At 38.8% G+C, this 14,078-nt stretch overlaps 1 protein-coding gene across 1 annotated transcript; it reads right to left on the reverse strand.

Annotated features, from left to right (window-relative positions):
* Positions 1-99: 99 nt before the first annotated feature.
* HDC (histidine decarboxylase) lies at positions 100-14,043 on the reverse strand. Its single transcript, XM_013192804.3, has 13 exons — positions 12,312-14,043; positions 11,325-11,480; positions 9,657-9,829; positions 8,981-9,094; positions 7,470-7,592; positions 6,477-6,611; positions 5,397-5,540; positions 5,081-5,147; positions 4,076-4,238; positions 3,885-3,975; positions 2,652-2,750; positions 1,869-1,970; positions 100-1,665 (listed from the first exon to the last, which is right to left on the reverse strand). The coding sequence occupies exons 2-13, from the start codon at positions 11,443-11,445 to the stop codon at positions 904-906; spliced, it is 2,094 nt and encodes a 697-aa protein (XP_013048258.2). The 5' UTR covers positions 11,446-11,480; positions 12,312-14,043; the 3' UTR covers positions 100-903.
* Between the last annotated feature and the right edge of the window lie 35 nt (positions 14,044-14,078).

A 14,078-nucleotide genomic window follows, 5' to 3' on the forward strand; every position in this document is an offset into this window, starting at 1 on the left:
TCCTCTCCTTTGAATTTCTTAGCTACCATCTTTGTGCTCCTTTCCTCTTGAGTTTTGTTTTCTAAGCTGCCTGCTCTGAGGGCCCTTTCATCCTCCACATCTCCACTCTTCACAAAAGTGACTTTGATTGCTGACCTATCCACTCCTGTACTTCAGTCTCAATTGACTGTTACACACTCACACTAGGAAAAGATATAAGCAGGTGCTCCCCTTCCTGAATTATTTTCTCAAATGGACTGCGCTAGGACAATTCAGAGTTAATCAGATGGACACAAACACAGTTTTAGGGCAATTCCATTCTTGTTTTCTTGAAATATGGTTACATAAAGCCTCATGTGCACTGTTAACTGATTAGCACAGATGGAATGGCAGGGCTGCTCTGTTTTTAAACTCAAAAGCTGAAAATTGCCCTAGTATAGTAAGTCACTTAGAAAGGTTACATCCTCCTCTTTACGCAATTCAGAAGTGATGTTGGCATTGTCTACATACGCATATCCTCACAGCAGCCTAGAGAGTTCAAGTCAACGTATTAAAAAAATAATCAATGGTGCAAAGAGAACTGAATTGTTAACACCCTATTGAGGCCAACGTACGCTGTCAAAATGTTTCTAGTTTACCAGCTCTCAGTCCTGGTAAAGGATGGTTTACAAGGCAGAAGTTTGCATTTTCTTTACTACAGTCTACAAAGCAGAGAGTTTAATGTTACATGTCTACAAGATTTATTTGACATTTTAATCTATAAATACACAAGGTTTTACTCCAGTAAAAGCACAGGAATTTTCTCGGTGGTCATTACCACTGCTTACATATTGAACAAAATAACATGTAGTATTGCATATGAATAAGCAAACTTTGGTTCTCTTTCTACCTGGGGAGCTCTTAAGCACCAATCTCTTTTACTTGTCAAACAATGGCTTGCAGAGGACAACAAGGCAGCTGAAGGCCACACTGAATGCTACACTCTGGAAAGTTTGGGACACTGTAGAACTTAATTAATTTTTTGAAGGCACTTTTTTTGAGCATCATCACCTCTTCAGGCAGCCTAGAAAGGATTCTAGCATTTGCGTGAGATTCTTTCTTGTCAGTGGCTGCTGCTTTGGGGTTACATTGCTCAAGAAGACCAGTCACTGGGACACTGTTGCAGCTAAGGGAACGTGATGTCTTTTTCTTGCCTTGAACAGATAAATAACTGAATAAGAAAGAGGTTAACTTATGTTTGGTAACATCTTGCACATCTTCTGGAAAACAGTCATCTAGAAGGTCCCCTTGACCTTCCACTTGCTGACTGATCACACATGTATTGTAACTCATTGCTACTTTCTTAGGCTGAACTACTATTTTTCTGGAAGGTATTTTGTATTTTTCTTCCTCTATATATAGCTGAGAAGCATTACTGATAACATTAGAATTATGTTCCGTTACCATATTAGGGATTCTTGCCTCATCACCAGAACTGATGTGGTGTAACCCATAATTCTGGCTAATGATTTGGGCTGCGGTATGTTGAATGATGTTCCAGTCTTGCAGAATATCTTCCCTAGTTGTGAACTGAGATGTTACAGTAAAGCGAATGATGAACTTGTCATGAATGGTTGCTGGAACAAGGAAGAGCTTGCCAGAACTGCTTAGTTCTTTCAGGAGTTTTTCTGTCAGCCAGTTGGGACCCTGTTTTAAACATGCATAGGGAAAAGAAAAAAGTACAACTGTTACAGTTTCCAGTGACATCCAAATATCTTTGTAAGAATTTCAGCATTACCAATTCTTATATGAAAGCTTCTTCGTAGTTCTTAATGCCTCTGGAGAGATCATCTGTAGTCAAATAATTCATGGAAATAGTCTAAAATAGATGAAAATAGCCCATTTTTTACCTTTAAACGAAATACAACCAGTCCAAGATGTCTCTTGGCAGGAATTTCAAAGAGTGGATCACTTTCAACCAAAGATTCAAAGAATTTGGCTGTTTCAGTACCCTGTAATTAAGAAAAAAAGTAGTTATGTATTGGTTCATCAAAAACACAGTGTAAGACACTAAACTAAGTAGTTAAAAAAACATCCCTCCTCATTAAAACAGATCAACTCCATTCATTTCCACGTATGGCAGCAAAGCTAAGAACAACAACAAAGCTAAGAATTTTTAAGACTGTCTCTATTTGCCCAAACCCTTGACAATGTACAAGAGTAGCTGGGCTACATATAAGAATTTTGAGAAGGTTTGAAAACTGCATGTTTCTTTTCACAGATTAAATTCCTTTTGCAGCAACCATTGATCCACAATATGATACATACACTCCATCAAAGACTTAAGCCTGTGAAGTTTCATTGCAATGGGTTCAGCCATCCTTCACAGCTTGCCTCCCAAACAGCTGCCACCTTGCCTCAAGGAAAGCCTCTACAAACTTACTCAATGTGCAGAGGTATTGACTTATCAAGTTGCTTTCCATTGCCTATTGCTTCCAAAAAGGGTACAGCAGACGTTTTGTCCACACAGTCAATCTTTACAGATTAGTTAAAGTCAGCACATGTTTAATGTTCACAGGCAAACTTTGTACATGAAAGGATTTGTTACTCATCTTTGCATGACTGAATTTAATAAACTCCACTACTGATAAATCAGCATAATACACATATGCTCGCACTGTTAATGTACATACATGCCGGATGTGAGCTTGAAGCTTTTTCACCCCAAATGAACGAATCACAAACCACAGCTTCAAAGAACGAAATCGACGACTCAATGGAATTTGCCAGTGCTGTGAAAACAAAACAGCATGTCAATAAGGGCAAAAACGACAGAAAGGACTGAACCCTTACACTACAAGGTCTGTTGTTTCAGACCTGTACTCAAGTCAGAAATCTTCACTGAGACAACAAATTGCATGTTACTGAAACCCAGCTAAGCCTAGGAAATAGCCATCAAGAAAACGCTATGTCTACAATTATTTGCAAAAATAAGATTTTGTTTGTTCCCCTCAGGGAACAGAGGGGTGTTGTTTAGGATTTTAATTACCAGCATATAACAATGGCTGTTTGCACTTAAAGAGCGTTATCAATTTAAGATGTGTCCATTAACACTCAGGATTGAGTGCTGACTTTGGTTCCTGTAATCTGAATATTTAAGTGCCATCCTGAACACCTTCCCAAACCAACAAGAATTCATATGGGAGTAAATACCTACTGTATGGAGAAGAGTGACAAAACATAAGAGTACTTCTAAGGAGCTACACAGTAACATGCAGGGTCCTGTTCAACCACAAGAGGGACTCCGTGATTTTTTCTTTTCCCTCTCTACACTTACACTCCCTCTAGTGAAAAGCATCATTGATTTCAAGAAAACAATCATCTTTTCAGGGCTTGGGTGAGATCATAGCTGAAACAATTGGCAGTTGAATATTCTTTTGTTTTACTGTACTGAAATCTGCTATAAAATGGATATAAATTGAAATGACTCAGCTCTCCTATCTATACATAAATCTGAAGAAAAATGTAATTCATGTTACTGTTGTTTCAGAGCATGGTGTTTCCATTGCTTAATCATTTCTCTATTTTATCACATATCAAAGGTACAAGAAAACCACCCAAAATGTCATCAGTAGGAATTATTTTAACAATACAATGCACATAAAAGACTCTTCTAACAAAAAAGGCTAGGCTAGATCCCCACCTGTGTAAAAATCTTGAATACTTCAATCTCTATAAATTAAAACAATTTTACAACCAATTATCATAACCACTTCAAAGTTTTAATCTGCATTAAGACCTCAGTATGATTGTTTTTATGCTGTTAAGTAGTAAGGCCACCTAAAAACTAACTCCAGAGGAATTTGGCAGTCTACATCTAAACATTTTATAGACAATTTAAAATATCAACTCAAATAGCAACTTACCATAAAATCAACAGCAGCTCCTGAATTGGGATGTCTGAGGTAGACAGGGTTTACACTGAAGGTTTGATGTAACTTGTATTTATCTTTAACCCTATCAATTGTAGAATGAACTGTATTTAGCAAAAAAAAAAAATGTGCAAAGAAAGACTTTACAATTTGCACATTATCCTTCTTGTGTTGTCTTTACTCACCAAAATCCAGTGCAGTCAAAATGAACCATCATCCATTTTGAAGGGTTAAAAGTAAAGGAATCTGCATACTCAATTCCATCCAAGAACAATCGAAATTCAGGACACACAAATGCTGTTCCTGCATATGCAGCATCAATGTGAAGCCAGAGTCCCTCAGCATCACCTGTTAGAAATGAAATCATTGTTATGTAAGGGATATAATGAATCAGAGTATGTGCTTAGTTAAAGAAGTACCCTTCTCTCTGAAAACTAGGCATACATTTTTGCAGGAGGTGGACAGGTTAACAAAATAAAACACAATACAAGCAATTGACAATCAAGTTATATCATAAAGCCGTGGAACTAGAACCACAAAATATGGAATAATGCTGAATCCAGATGGAGCCAACTCTACAAAAATTCACTATTCCAAATTTTGGATGAGGCTTTTTAACATTTGATTTCTGTCACCGCCTTTTTACTAATTGAAATTCCCCAGTATAACTCATTCACACAAAGCCAAAATAAATGCAAGCAAAAAGGACTCGGAGATAGAAGCAATGCTCTGACACGTAACAGAAAATGCCATAGATCTTCAGCACTTACTTGTCAGAATTTACGCTGGAATAGAATCTGCAACAATATCAAATTTACCTATTGAACTGGTGACCACAAAGGATGTCCTACCAATCACTACCTTCAGAACTCCTTTGCTAGGTTAAATGTTTAGTATCCGTCCTGCAATGGTACTGCAGTCGGTAGCATATGCTCTGTGTATTCCCTGAATAACCACATTAAAGATCTATCAGCTGGCAAGTGTCATCCATCTGGAAAGGAATGTATTTTAGCATCCTAACCTTATAGAAATCACTTCAGAGACTTATATTGACTCCACTCATCTTTGAGACACATTTGAAAAACTCCGCTCATTAGTCTTTCTACTCTCCTTGGTTTTGACGTGAAAAATTGTCATACTATCTTCTCCGTGCTATCATAGTTTAAAATCAGGGGGAAAAGGACACTTACAAATTGGGCCCAGTTCTGAGAGATTGTCAAAAGCGCAGACACCAGTTGTACCCAAAGTTGCACAAACCTAGAAGAAAAAACTGTTCAGATGGCTTTTTTGTTTTTAATAAATGGATGCAGCATTTTAAAACTGGGGAGGCTATTAATGTAGTAAAAATGAAATGATATCAACATTCCTGAGTTCAGTAAAATGCTAAATTCTCATATACATTTTCATCTTCAACTAAAGTATTTTAACATAGTAAAATTATATCTAAGACATTTCTTCTGATGACATTAAGAATATCAATACTCCCAAACAGAAAGCTGAACATACAAAGATGGGCACTAGGCCTTTCTTTCTGTCTTCTGCAATGGCTTTTTTCAGAGTTTCACCTCTAAGGGAAAAGTTCTCGTCCACAGGCAGAAATTTCATCTTCACAAGAGATATCAAGCCAGCCTTTTCTACAGAAGAATGTGCCTTTAAAAAAAAATTTTTAAAAAGCATTAAGAAAGCAAGCTCTGAGGCTCAAAAACTGTGATAAATTATGGTCTTATAAAAGACAATAAAAGCACAGATAAAGTCGTTATTATAATCCAGACTAACGTAAGTCTGAAAGTTTGTTCCTTGTCAATAACAAAAAGAAAGAACACATTGTAATTTCAAGGAACACATATGATCCATTTATTTGTGTTCTGGTCTCTAAAAATCTTATGAGGTATACTTATCTTGTGTTTGGAGGGCCATTTATCAAAACTCGAATCTTAAAGGACCTTCTAGAAATGAAGCTACCTTAACATATTCCCTCCTCACTATCTGAAGACAAAAAGTCCTGAAGCGTGCCTAGTTTGGGGCTGGCATAGACCAAAACACCTCACAATCAAAAACCCTTTTAGTTACATGAAGGGAGAACCAGCATGAGTGTGTCTCCTGCTGCTGTTTTCACAGGGGAGTATGACTGTTCAGTTCAGGAGCCAAAGGACAGAACAGGTTTGCAGGCAGAGTCACATCACTGTGTAGGCATTTTCTCCAAGGACAAGTTCATAGCCCTGGAGCAGAGACAACAATCAAGAGCAACACTGAGGATCTGAGTATGCCTGTCTCCAAATGGAAGGAGGATGTTAAGAAACAAGAGCTGAAGCAGCATGAGATCAACACTTAGTTACTGGAGTAAGGGTTTGTGAGGAACAGGAAAGAAGTCTTTTGGACTGCTGGGACCCTGCAAAATCTCATCTCACACCAATTTCATTTCCCCATCTGCAGAAAACAGCGTTACAGGGTAACAGCGTTAGAGGGATTCGTTCATGCTTGTATTTTTCTCTTGGTACAGTAATGTAAGTTCACATTGTCATCTGTATGGTCTGGGTGAGATGGAAGTAAAATAGTTTTTTTTTTTTTGTAACTGTAACAACCTACTTGATCAGACGCATATGCGATGAGACGAGAATTGAGCAAGGACTCATCAGCGTCTGGCTCAGAAAGCTTCATCTCCAGAATTTTGTTTTTCCTTGCTGCCAGCAGCGCGACCAACGTTGATTCACTCACAGTGCTCTGAAAAGACATTGCTCATTTACTGCAACGTTTCACTATTTTATTGCTGTTTTGTCAAGGATTTACTGAAGTCACTGAAATGCTTTCAACTACCTCCCCCTCCCACTTTTGTTATTTTTAAATTTCCACAACTGCTTTTCTCAGATGCAATGGGAATTCACTGAATAATGAACAGCTCTCTGGGCCAGCAACACAAAACAAAGCTTTTTAATTTCTGTATATTTTTAATGTAGAGGACTGAAGTGCATGACTGAGTAAATAAATTACTTTTGTTCTTCTATAGATTAAATGTACTATCTACCACAAAAACTACAAACCTGAGCAAAGCTCCTTATAATAACACAGAGCCTTAGCATTGATTCCAGGGAATACTTGCTTAGGCTGTATGAAAGAAGGTTCAGGCCTTGGATCTTGCAACTTCCAGAGGCACAAAGTCAACATCAGAAGGGAAATGAATTTATGTCCTTCTGCCAGCAGTCTTTATTTGCTGGCAAGACAGAGACAAGTCTTCCCCCTTCTTGAATTGTGCAGGAATAACTTTGGTGAATACTCTAGTGATGTGAAACAGACTGAAAGAAACCAAATCTGATTATCTCATTTATCCTTAAGTAAGTCCACAAAAGTACCTGCTCCTAGTCCATAATCCAATCAGGACTAAAAGCAATAGTAATTCCTACTCCATAATCATCTAAATTTAATCTTAAAATCTGGGAAGGAAACGTCAAGATGAGATTTGTCCCCATATAGACTTATATGGCAAATCTTGTGGATTTTGCCTCAAGGAAAATGATCACCTATAGGGAAATTTACTGCAGTGAACACAGAAATGTTGATGAGGCCACCTCTGATCTCCCTTACCTGTAGTACTCCTCCACCCACACTGTCAGGATGGTGGTGCAGGAATTTATCTGGAAGGCCCAGCATTTTAGCCAACCAATCCATCACATTCATTTCCAGTTCTGTACAGGCTGGACTGGAGGCCTAGAAAATCAAACAAAGAGAACAATGTTCTAAATTCACCCAGCAAATACAATAGTTTAACCCTTAGAGAGCATGCCACATATCACATTTTAATTAACAGCTATTAACACTCTTAATTGCCTTGGGAGAAATCTCACCTAGACCCAACAAAGGTGCAGATTATATATCTAATGCTACAAAGTTTGTAAACAGCTAACCCTATAAGGCTATGGCTCATACCTGGCAAAGTGCAACACTATTATAATAAAAATGATGTTATTTGGTGAGTTCTCTAATACAGACTTTGATGCTGAGATTACAGTTTAGGTGTCTTGCTCATTCTCTTATTACCAGTTGCTCTCTTGCAGTATCAAATACAGAGACTCTTACCAACCTCCTTAAAATGTTCTCTTCAGCTTCCTAGTATCACCTCAGCGCTGAGCTTCTGAACTACCAATAATTTTAGAGTCATTAAGAAGTCACAACAAGCCATTTGAGGCTAAAATGCAGAACTACAGTTCAGCATGAGCATATGCTCTCGGTTCCTAAAGGGAAAGGAGACTGATCCGTCTTTCAGTTGAGGAGAGTTAAGGGTGGGTTTTTGAAGAGCAGCAAAAGAAAGATAGAAGTTGTTCTGCAGTGCCAAGCTTTCCACTTATGAAAGAATCCATTTACATTGCAAACTTAAAATTCTGTCAAAACTAGATAGAGAACATGGAAAATGGACGTTCCTGTATATGCAATGAAGTAATCGGATACAAGTACACGGAGACCGTAACCAAGTTCTTATAGGTTTATGAGTTTCTACTGTTTTCTTAACATGGAGACATACATCTAAAGATCTGGGCACCTTCACCAATGGAGAAGACATTGGCTTCAGAATGCCACTGAGGTCTGTAGAGTCATAGCCAAGTAGCATTGGGTAGCGGCAGGAGGACACCAAATACTCAGACATTCTGGGACAGGCTGCCAAACAATCACTTTTAGAAGGAGAAGAACAGTAAATGTGTTCTCTCAAAGGATCAGGAGAACTGAAATGAAGCCCAGCCGAACTTGCAGTCACGGGTGCTTGCTGCTCTGCCTGCAGTGCAACAGTCTTAGCACTGGGAGTAAATAAATCATCAGGGAACAATGCCAACTGTTTGGATATGCAATTAATTAGACAACATACCTTTCTAGTGGTGTTTTTTCTCCATTCAACTCTGATTACTAGGTAATGTTTGGTTTTATATATATGATTTATTTTTACAAGTGACATTCTTCAATTATGCAAACAGCTTACAATACAATGGTTTACAGTAAAAAGTTGTACTGACTCACAGAACCAGAAATAATGACTATGACCTGTTCGTCCATAACACACACAGAAGAAGGATATCTAAAGTAACAAAATAAAAAGAGTAGTTTACCCATGTGAATCCCAAGCAGTTAATTGCATCAGCCAACATATCTCCGAGGAGTGAAGGCCAAGAAGTAAGAGCTGGAAAGTAGGCATGCATGTGCGGACTTTGCCAATGGACAACCTAGAACAAAATTGTCTGGAAGTTAAGTCTGAAAATGTGGCAAAATTCTGTATGAGATGTAGTGATTAGCATCTGTTTTAAGTGATGGGAAAGGATCACAGCAGCATAATACGTGCAATTCTAGAACAGCTAGCAGAAAGCTACAGAGATAACATCAACAGGAGTGCAGCAGTAGCAAGTGATAACACTGTGTCGTTATTAGATAAATTCCAAATTATAGCAAAAGCATTTATCTGAATTAAACAGGCAGACAAAGATTTTGAACAGGAAAGAATGATCTTTCGAAAATTATTGCACAAAGTCTGAAAGACTTATCCGTATATGGGGAATCCCCAAATCAACTTTGTTAGTTGCTCTTGCTCATTTCATCAGCTTGTCTTTAGCTATGCGCAGCAATTCATAATTATATAGCCCTCCTCTCCCGAAGAAACTTGTATGCTGGACACTAATGTAAGCATGTATCTAAACAAATGTTCGGCAGAATTAGTGCATTCCCAGAATGTGGGTGTTCACCTCAGGTATTAGTGACTTTTTGCTGTCACAATTATAATTTATTTCTTACCCCAGGCATAATAATCTTCTCTATATCTCCAAAGATGTTGTCCCAGCTGTCTGGGTCCATCGGGGCAGAATCCGGCAGCTGAGCCCTCATGTAACCTGGCTGTACATCAGGAGTCACCCGTCTCTCTCTCACATTGCTCAGGTACTGGCAAATGTAATCCACCATTTCTTTCCCTGGAAGAAGCAAACCAATGCTTTGCTTTGAGTTTAGACTGCAGATAAACTGATTATCACGACTAGCACTTCATGCAATCTGTCACCGGCATTTGACAGGGCTTGAAATACTGCTCCCAGGATAGCCATGGGAACTAAAACACCAAACAGCCCACAGCCCCACCGAAGCCCCACTTATCCTATGCACAAGTACTTCAGGAGATTCAGAAGCAAGGGATCCAGCACATCCCTCAGTCTCACCGCTTCTAGTTCTTATCATACCTGAACTGCAGAATGGAGCAGAAACATACAAGAAATTCATGTAAATCTCATGTTGCTAGCTGGCAGCTACAGAGAAGACCGAATTTAAAAGTCCATTTTACCACATCCATTAACAATTTTGAAATAGATACAGAATTTACAAAAAAAAATTAGATATGAATTTCTGTTCAACATTTGATTCAGACTAGTCCTCTGAGTCTTAGCTTAAGGCTATATGAATCATCAGCAAAAATAATACTTGTCAGCATTCCCTGAGAATAAACTCATCACTTCGCTCATTTAAGAAAATACAGCCATATTCCATAGCACTAGTCACAATTCACTGTATCATGAACCAGTCTCACAAATTAATGTTCCTGCTTGTCTGGGAACACACACACAAAACCCCACACATGGGAGTTGTATGACCTTCTGAAGGTTTCCGATTATTCGGAGTGAACATCATTCTACAGAAGAGACGGGGCGGCAATCAGGAGACCTGAATTAATCTCTGGCTCTGTGACTAGATGATCTAGGGAAAGTTACTCAACCTTTACACCTTACCTGTCCCATCTAATAATTTAGGGACTCAGCTTCTAGAGCAGGCTTCATAGGGACGAAACGGATTCCTGGGGTTACTTCATTGTCATTACTCAATAGCTCAAATATATCTTTAAAATATGATCATGGGTACAGTTACAGTCTGTTTGATTAGTGAGGTGATATTTTCTTAACTACAGATGAAGTGAAATTGCATTCACAAAAATTGCCATAATGCCTCATGCTTCCCTGTTATTAAGGCATAACTCCTTTTGCATCCTCTGAAAACAACTACACAGCTCCACGCCTAATCTTTCTCCACTTACTAGGCAATTTTCTCCAGCCATGGGACCAAAGTTCGCTCCCCATCTCCAGAACTGCACCAGTATCAGTAAAGTTTCATGGTATCAGCCAAGGAAGAGCCATAGTACATAGCCCCTTCACATGTTTATTCAGAATCAGTTTTGGAGCTTTCCCACAGTACTTTAAATGAGAGATCAAAAAGCCTAACTCAACCACTTACTCTAACTCCATTAAATCAAACTCAGCCCATGGATATATTATCATCTCAGCCCCAGCAGATCTAAAGCCTCAGGGACATGTGTCGTTAAAAAGTACACAGCCCACCCTCATTTCTGGGTACCATTCACAGCCCTACAACAGTTCTTCCCCATGGGCAAACGCTACCTACTTCCAAGAGCAGAGGATCACTCACCTCTCTGTCTGTACTCCTCAGGCTCCATACCGACTCCTTCTAAAAGCACCTCTTCAGACTTGGCCCGCAACCCTTCAGTGAGCTGTGGACAGTTCAGTCTGGTGCCCTGCCAGCTGCTCATGCTTTATAGCTCTTGTTATCTCAGACTCAGGCATTCTGGAAAAGGTTTAACGTAGGCAGGTTATTGGTGAGTGTTTATCTAACTCCTCCCAACTGAGGGCTTTTAGTCTCTTGTATGTTCTCATCTCTGCTCTTTTGATGTGTAAGACAGTACATCTCTGAAATGAGCTGCCTCTGCTCTGCCCCAAAATGGGACTGCCTTTCCCATCTTGAAAGGATCTTTCAGAAGTCTCACATTAATCCATCATAAATACAAGACACATTAACATCAGACTCATGGGAGAGGAAGCTCAAGAACTTCCAAAACCAAATAAAAGCAGCTGTATTACTTTTGCACACTGAAACCAGCACTAGCAGTAGTCATTGTAACAAAGGGATGAGTATGTAACAAATTTGATGCTGCAGTTCTAAGTGGGGACTTTTTAAAAATAAAAATACAGAAATGAGTTTTACCGAGAAGAGCATCCCAATTCATCAGTCCCTCACTGATGGAAGGAAAGGCAATACAGTCGTTACCAGTCCCAGAGCTGCAATACAAAGCAGTGATCCTCTTTATGGAAATTCTGCCCTTCCAGATCAGACCAGGTTATATTGCACAGTTACACTCCTCCACTGGTATCACCTTAGACTGCTGAGCTGGGAAAACATATCTTTGCACATCATGCTTGCTTTTCTCACATATGATACGCATAAGCACTGGGATATGACCTTATATTTCCAGAATTCCTCCAAGTCCTCCACCTGGATTGTTCTCGGTTTGGAAGAATGGCCACAGAGTCCCTCTTGTTCCAGTTTTAGGGACTGAAAACACATCCTGACCTGTTTTGGCAGCACTACTTTTGACACTATTCAATGTTGAGCACTAACCGTCTTCATCAGAAGGAACTCACTCTACACTGATACCAGGCAGTCCTGGGGAAAAAGAGAAGTAGAACTTAAAGATCTTAATGGTCTAAATAGACTAAACACTAGAAATAGAAATTGTTATGTAAGATAACATATGCTTGCCTTATTTTTGCTATTCCTGGGGCTCCTGCTTACAGCAAGCCACTGTTGGAACAGGATACCAGGCTAGGCAGCCCCTTAGTCTGGTACATTGCAGCAGGCTCTCTGTTCTCATGATACAAAAGGGAACTGGCTGTCAGAGAAGCTTTGACTTGCTGCCTCATGTACTACAATGCAGTCTGAACTCTTTCATTATTCTAATAAGTAGTTACTGCTTCCTCCACAGCATACTTTCTACAGAACAGTGTGAAAACCATTCCTAGTTTCTGCTGTGATTAGATACTTGAGAAAGAACTGTTTCAGAGATACAAAGATACTCTGATACACACGCAGATTAATATACTGAAATAAGAAAATAAATTGATAAAAAAGGCATTGAAAGAAGAGTGCAAAAAGAGCACACAGGAACATATCGTATGCATATTCATTTGCTTTATCTCACATTTCCCTGGAAACATCAAGAAAAAATTAACAAGATGCCCCCAATACTTAGTATGAATTTAGGAACCTCTCTTGACTTTACTGTAAACGCTACCATAAAGGGGAACAAATAAAGTGAGAAAGGGAATGGCCTGACCAAGTCAAAGAGAACTTAGTTCTCAAAAACTGTGACTATAGCTCATTACAAGTAACTGATACATTATTTTAAATAGGAAGCATGCCTGTTCAAAGAAAGCTGGCAGCTAATTACATTTTTGATTTCAGTTCGGAACAGCAAATAAGGAGCAATATTTTCAACAATGCTTTCAGAGCTGAACTACACAATAAATATTCCACATGACATATATCCTACGTCTTTTGCTCAAAGCTGATAGTTTGACCAGGTTGGTCTTTCGTTCTGTACAGAAGAGAACAAACAGCAGGTCCTGTTTGGAACTAGAATAAGATAGGTGATAACACATTACAGGTAGGGTAAATATTACTAGAGATAAATGTATTTTTGTTTTAGCTACCCTGCACTTGGAATGATTTTGTTACAGACCGTGAGGAATAGAATATTTGCTCACAGGAAGCAGAACGAATAGAAAGGGTTCTCTTCATTGTTTGCTACAAAGGTCCGTGCTGTAAAAACCGTGGGAAATTCTCCATTTGGACATGACCATTACCACTATCACCACTCAGGCTAACGCTGAAGTTCTTATCGTTATTAAGAGTTCACACAGATTAAACTGTAGTTAAGTTTGTGGGATGTGAGGACACAAATGTTATTTTGATCACAGAATAATTCAGTTGGAGAAATGTCTAACCAGCACATTTAACTTGACTAATTTTTTCCTGCTTTTACTAGCAACATAATGGATAATTATTAAGAAAACCCTAAAATACACTAGGTTTCCAATTAGTCACTGCAGAAGGCTTGCTTCAAGTTCTAGGACAAACTGAGTACTATTACATACTCGGAAAACAATCTAAAAACCACCACCATAGATTTGCATTGCTACCATCTCTTGATTATTTTCAGGTCCTAATTTACCAATTTGGATCATATTTGCCAACTTTACATCAATATTAGGCTTTTTTCATAACTAACAATTCTACAACCTCACATCCAAGTTTGAAGGAGAAGGATTGATGTTGTTTTGTATAATGCGATTCTGTGCCCACTCTTCCCTCTTACCTTTGTGGTAT

Source organism: Anser cygnoides, chromosome 11 (assembly GCF_040182565.1).
Source record: "Anser cygnoides isolate HZ-2024a breed goose chromosome 11, Taihu_goose_T2T_genome, whole genome shotgun sequence".
Classification (NCBI taxonomy): domain Eukaryota; kingdom Metazoa; phylum Chordata; class Aves; order Anseriformes; family Anatidae; genus Anser; species Anser cygnoides.

What these genes read in the sequence shown, in the direction of transcription:
- HDC (XM_013192804.3), bottom strand. Translation starts at nt 11,445, where the DNA reads ATGAGCAGCTGGCAGGGCACCAGACTGAACTGTCCACAGCTCACTGAA. An exon ending in AGAAGATTATTATGCCTGGG is followed by an intron (nt 9,095 to 9,656) that starts GTAAGAAATAAA and finishes ATTTTGTTCTAG; the next exon opens with GTTGTCCATTGGCAAAGTCC. An exon ending in AAGGCCTAGTGCCCATCTTT is followed by an intron (nt 5,148 to 5,396) that starts GTATGTTCAGCT and finishes TTTTTCTTCTAG; the next exon opens with GTTTGTGCAACTTTGGGTAC.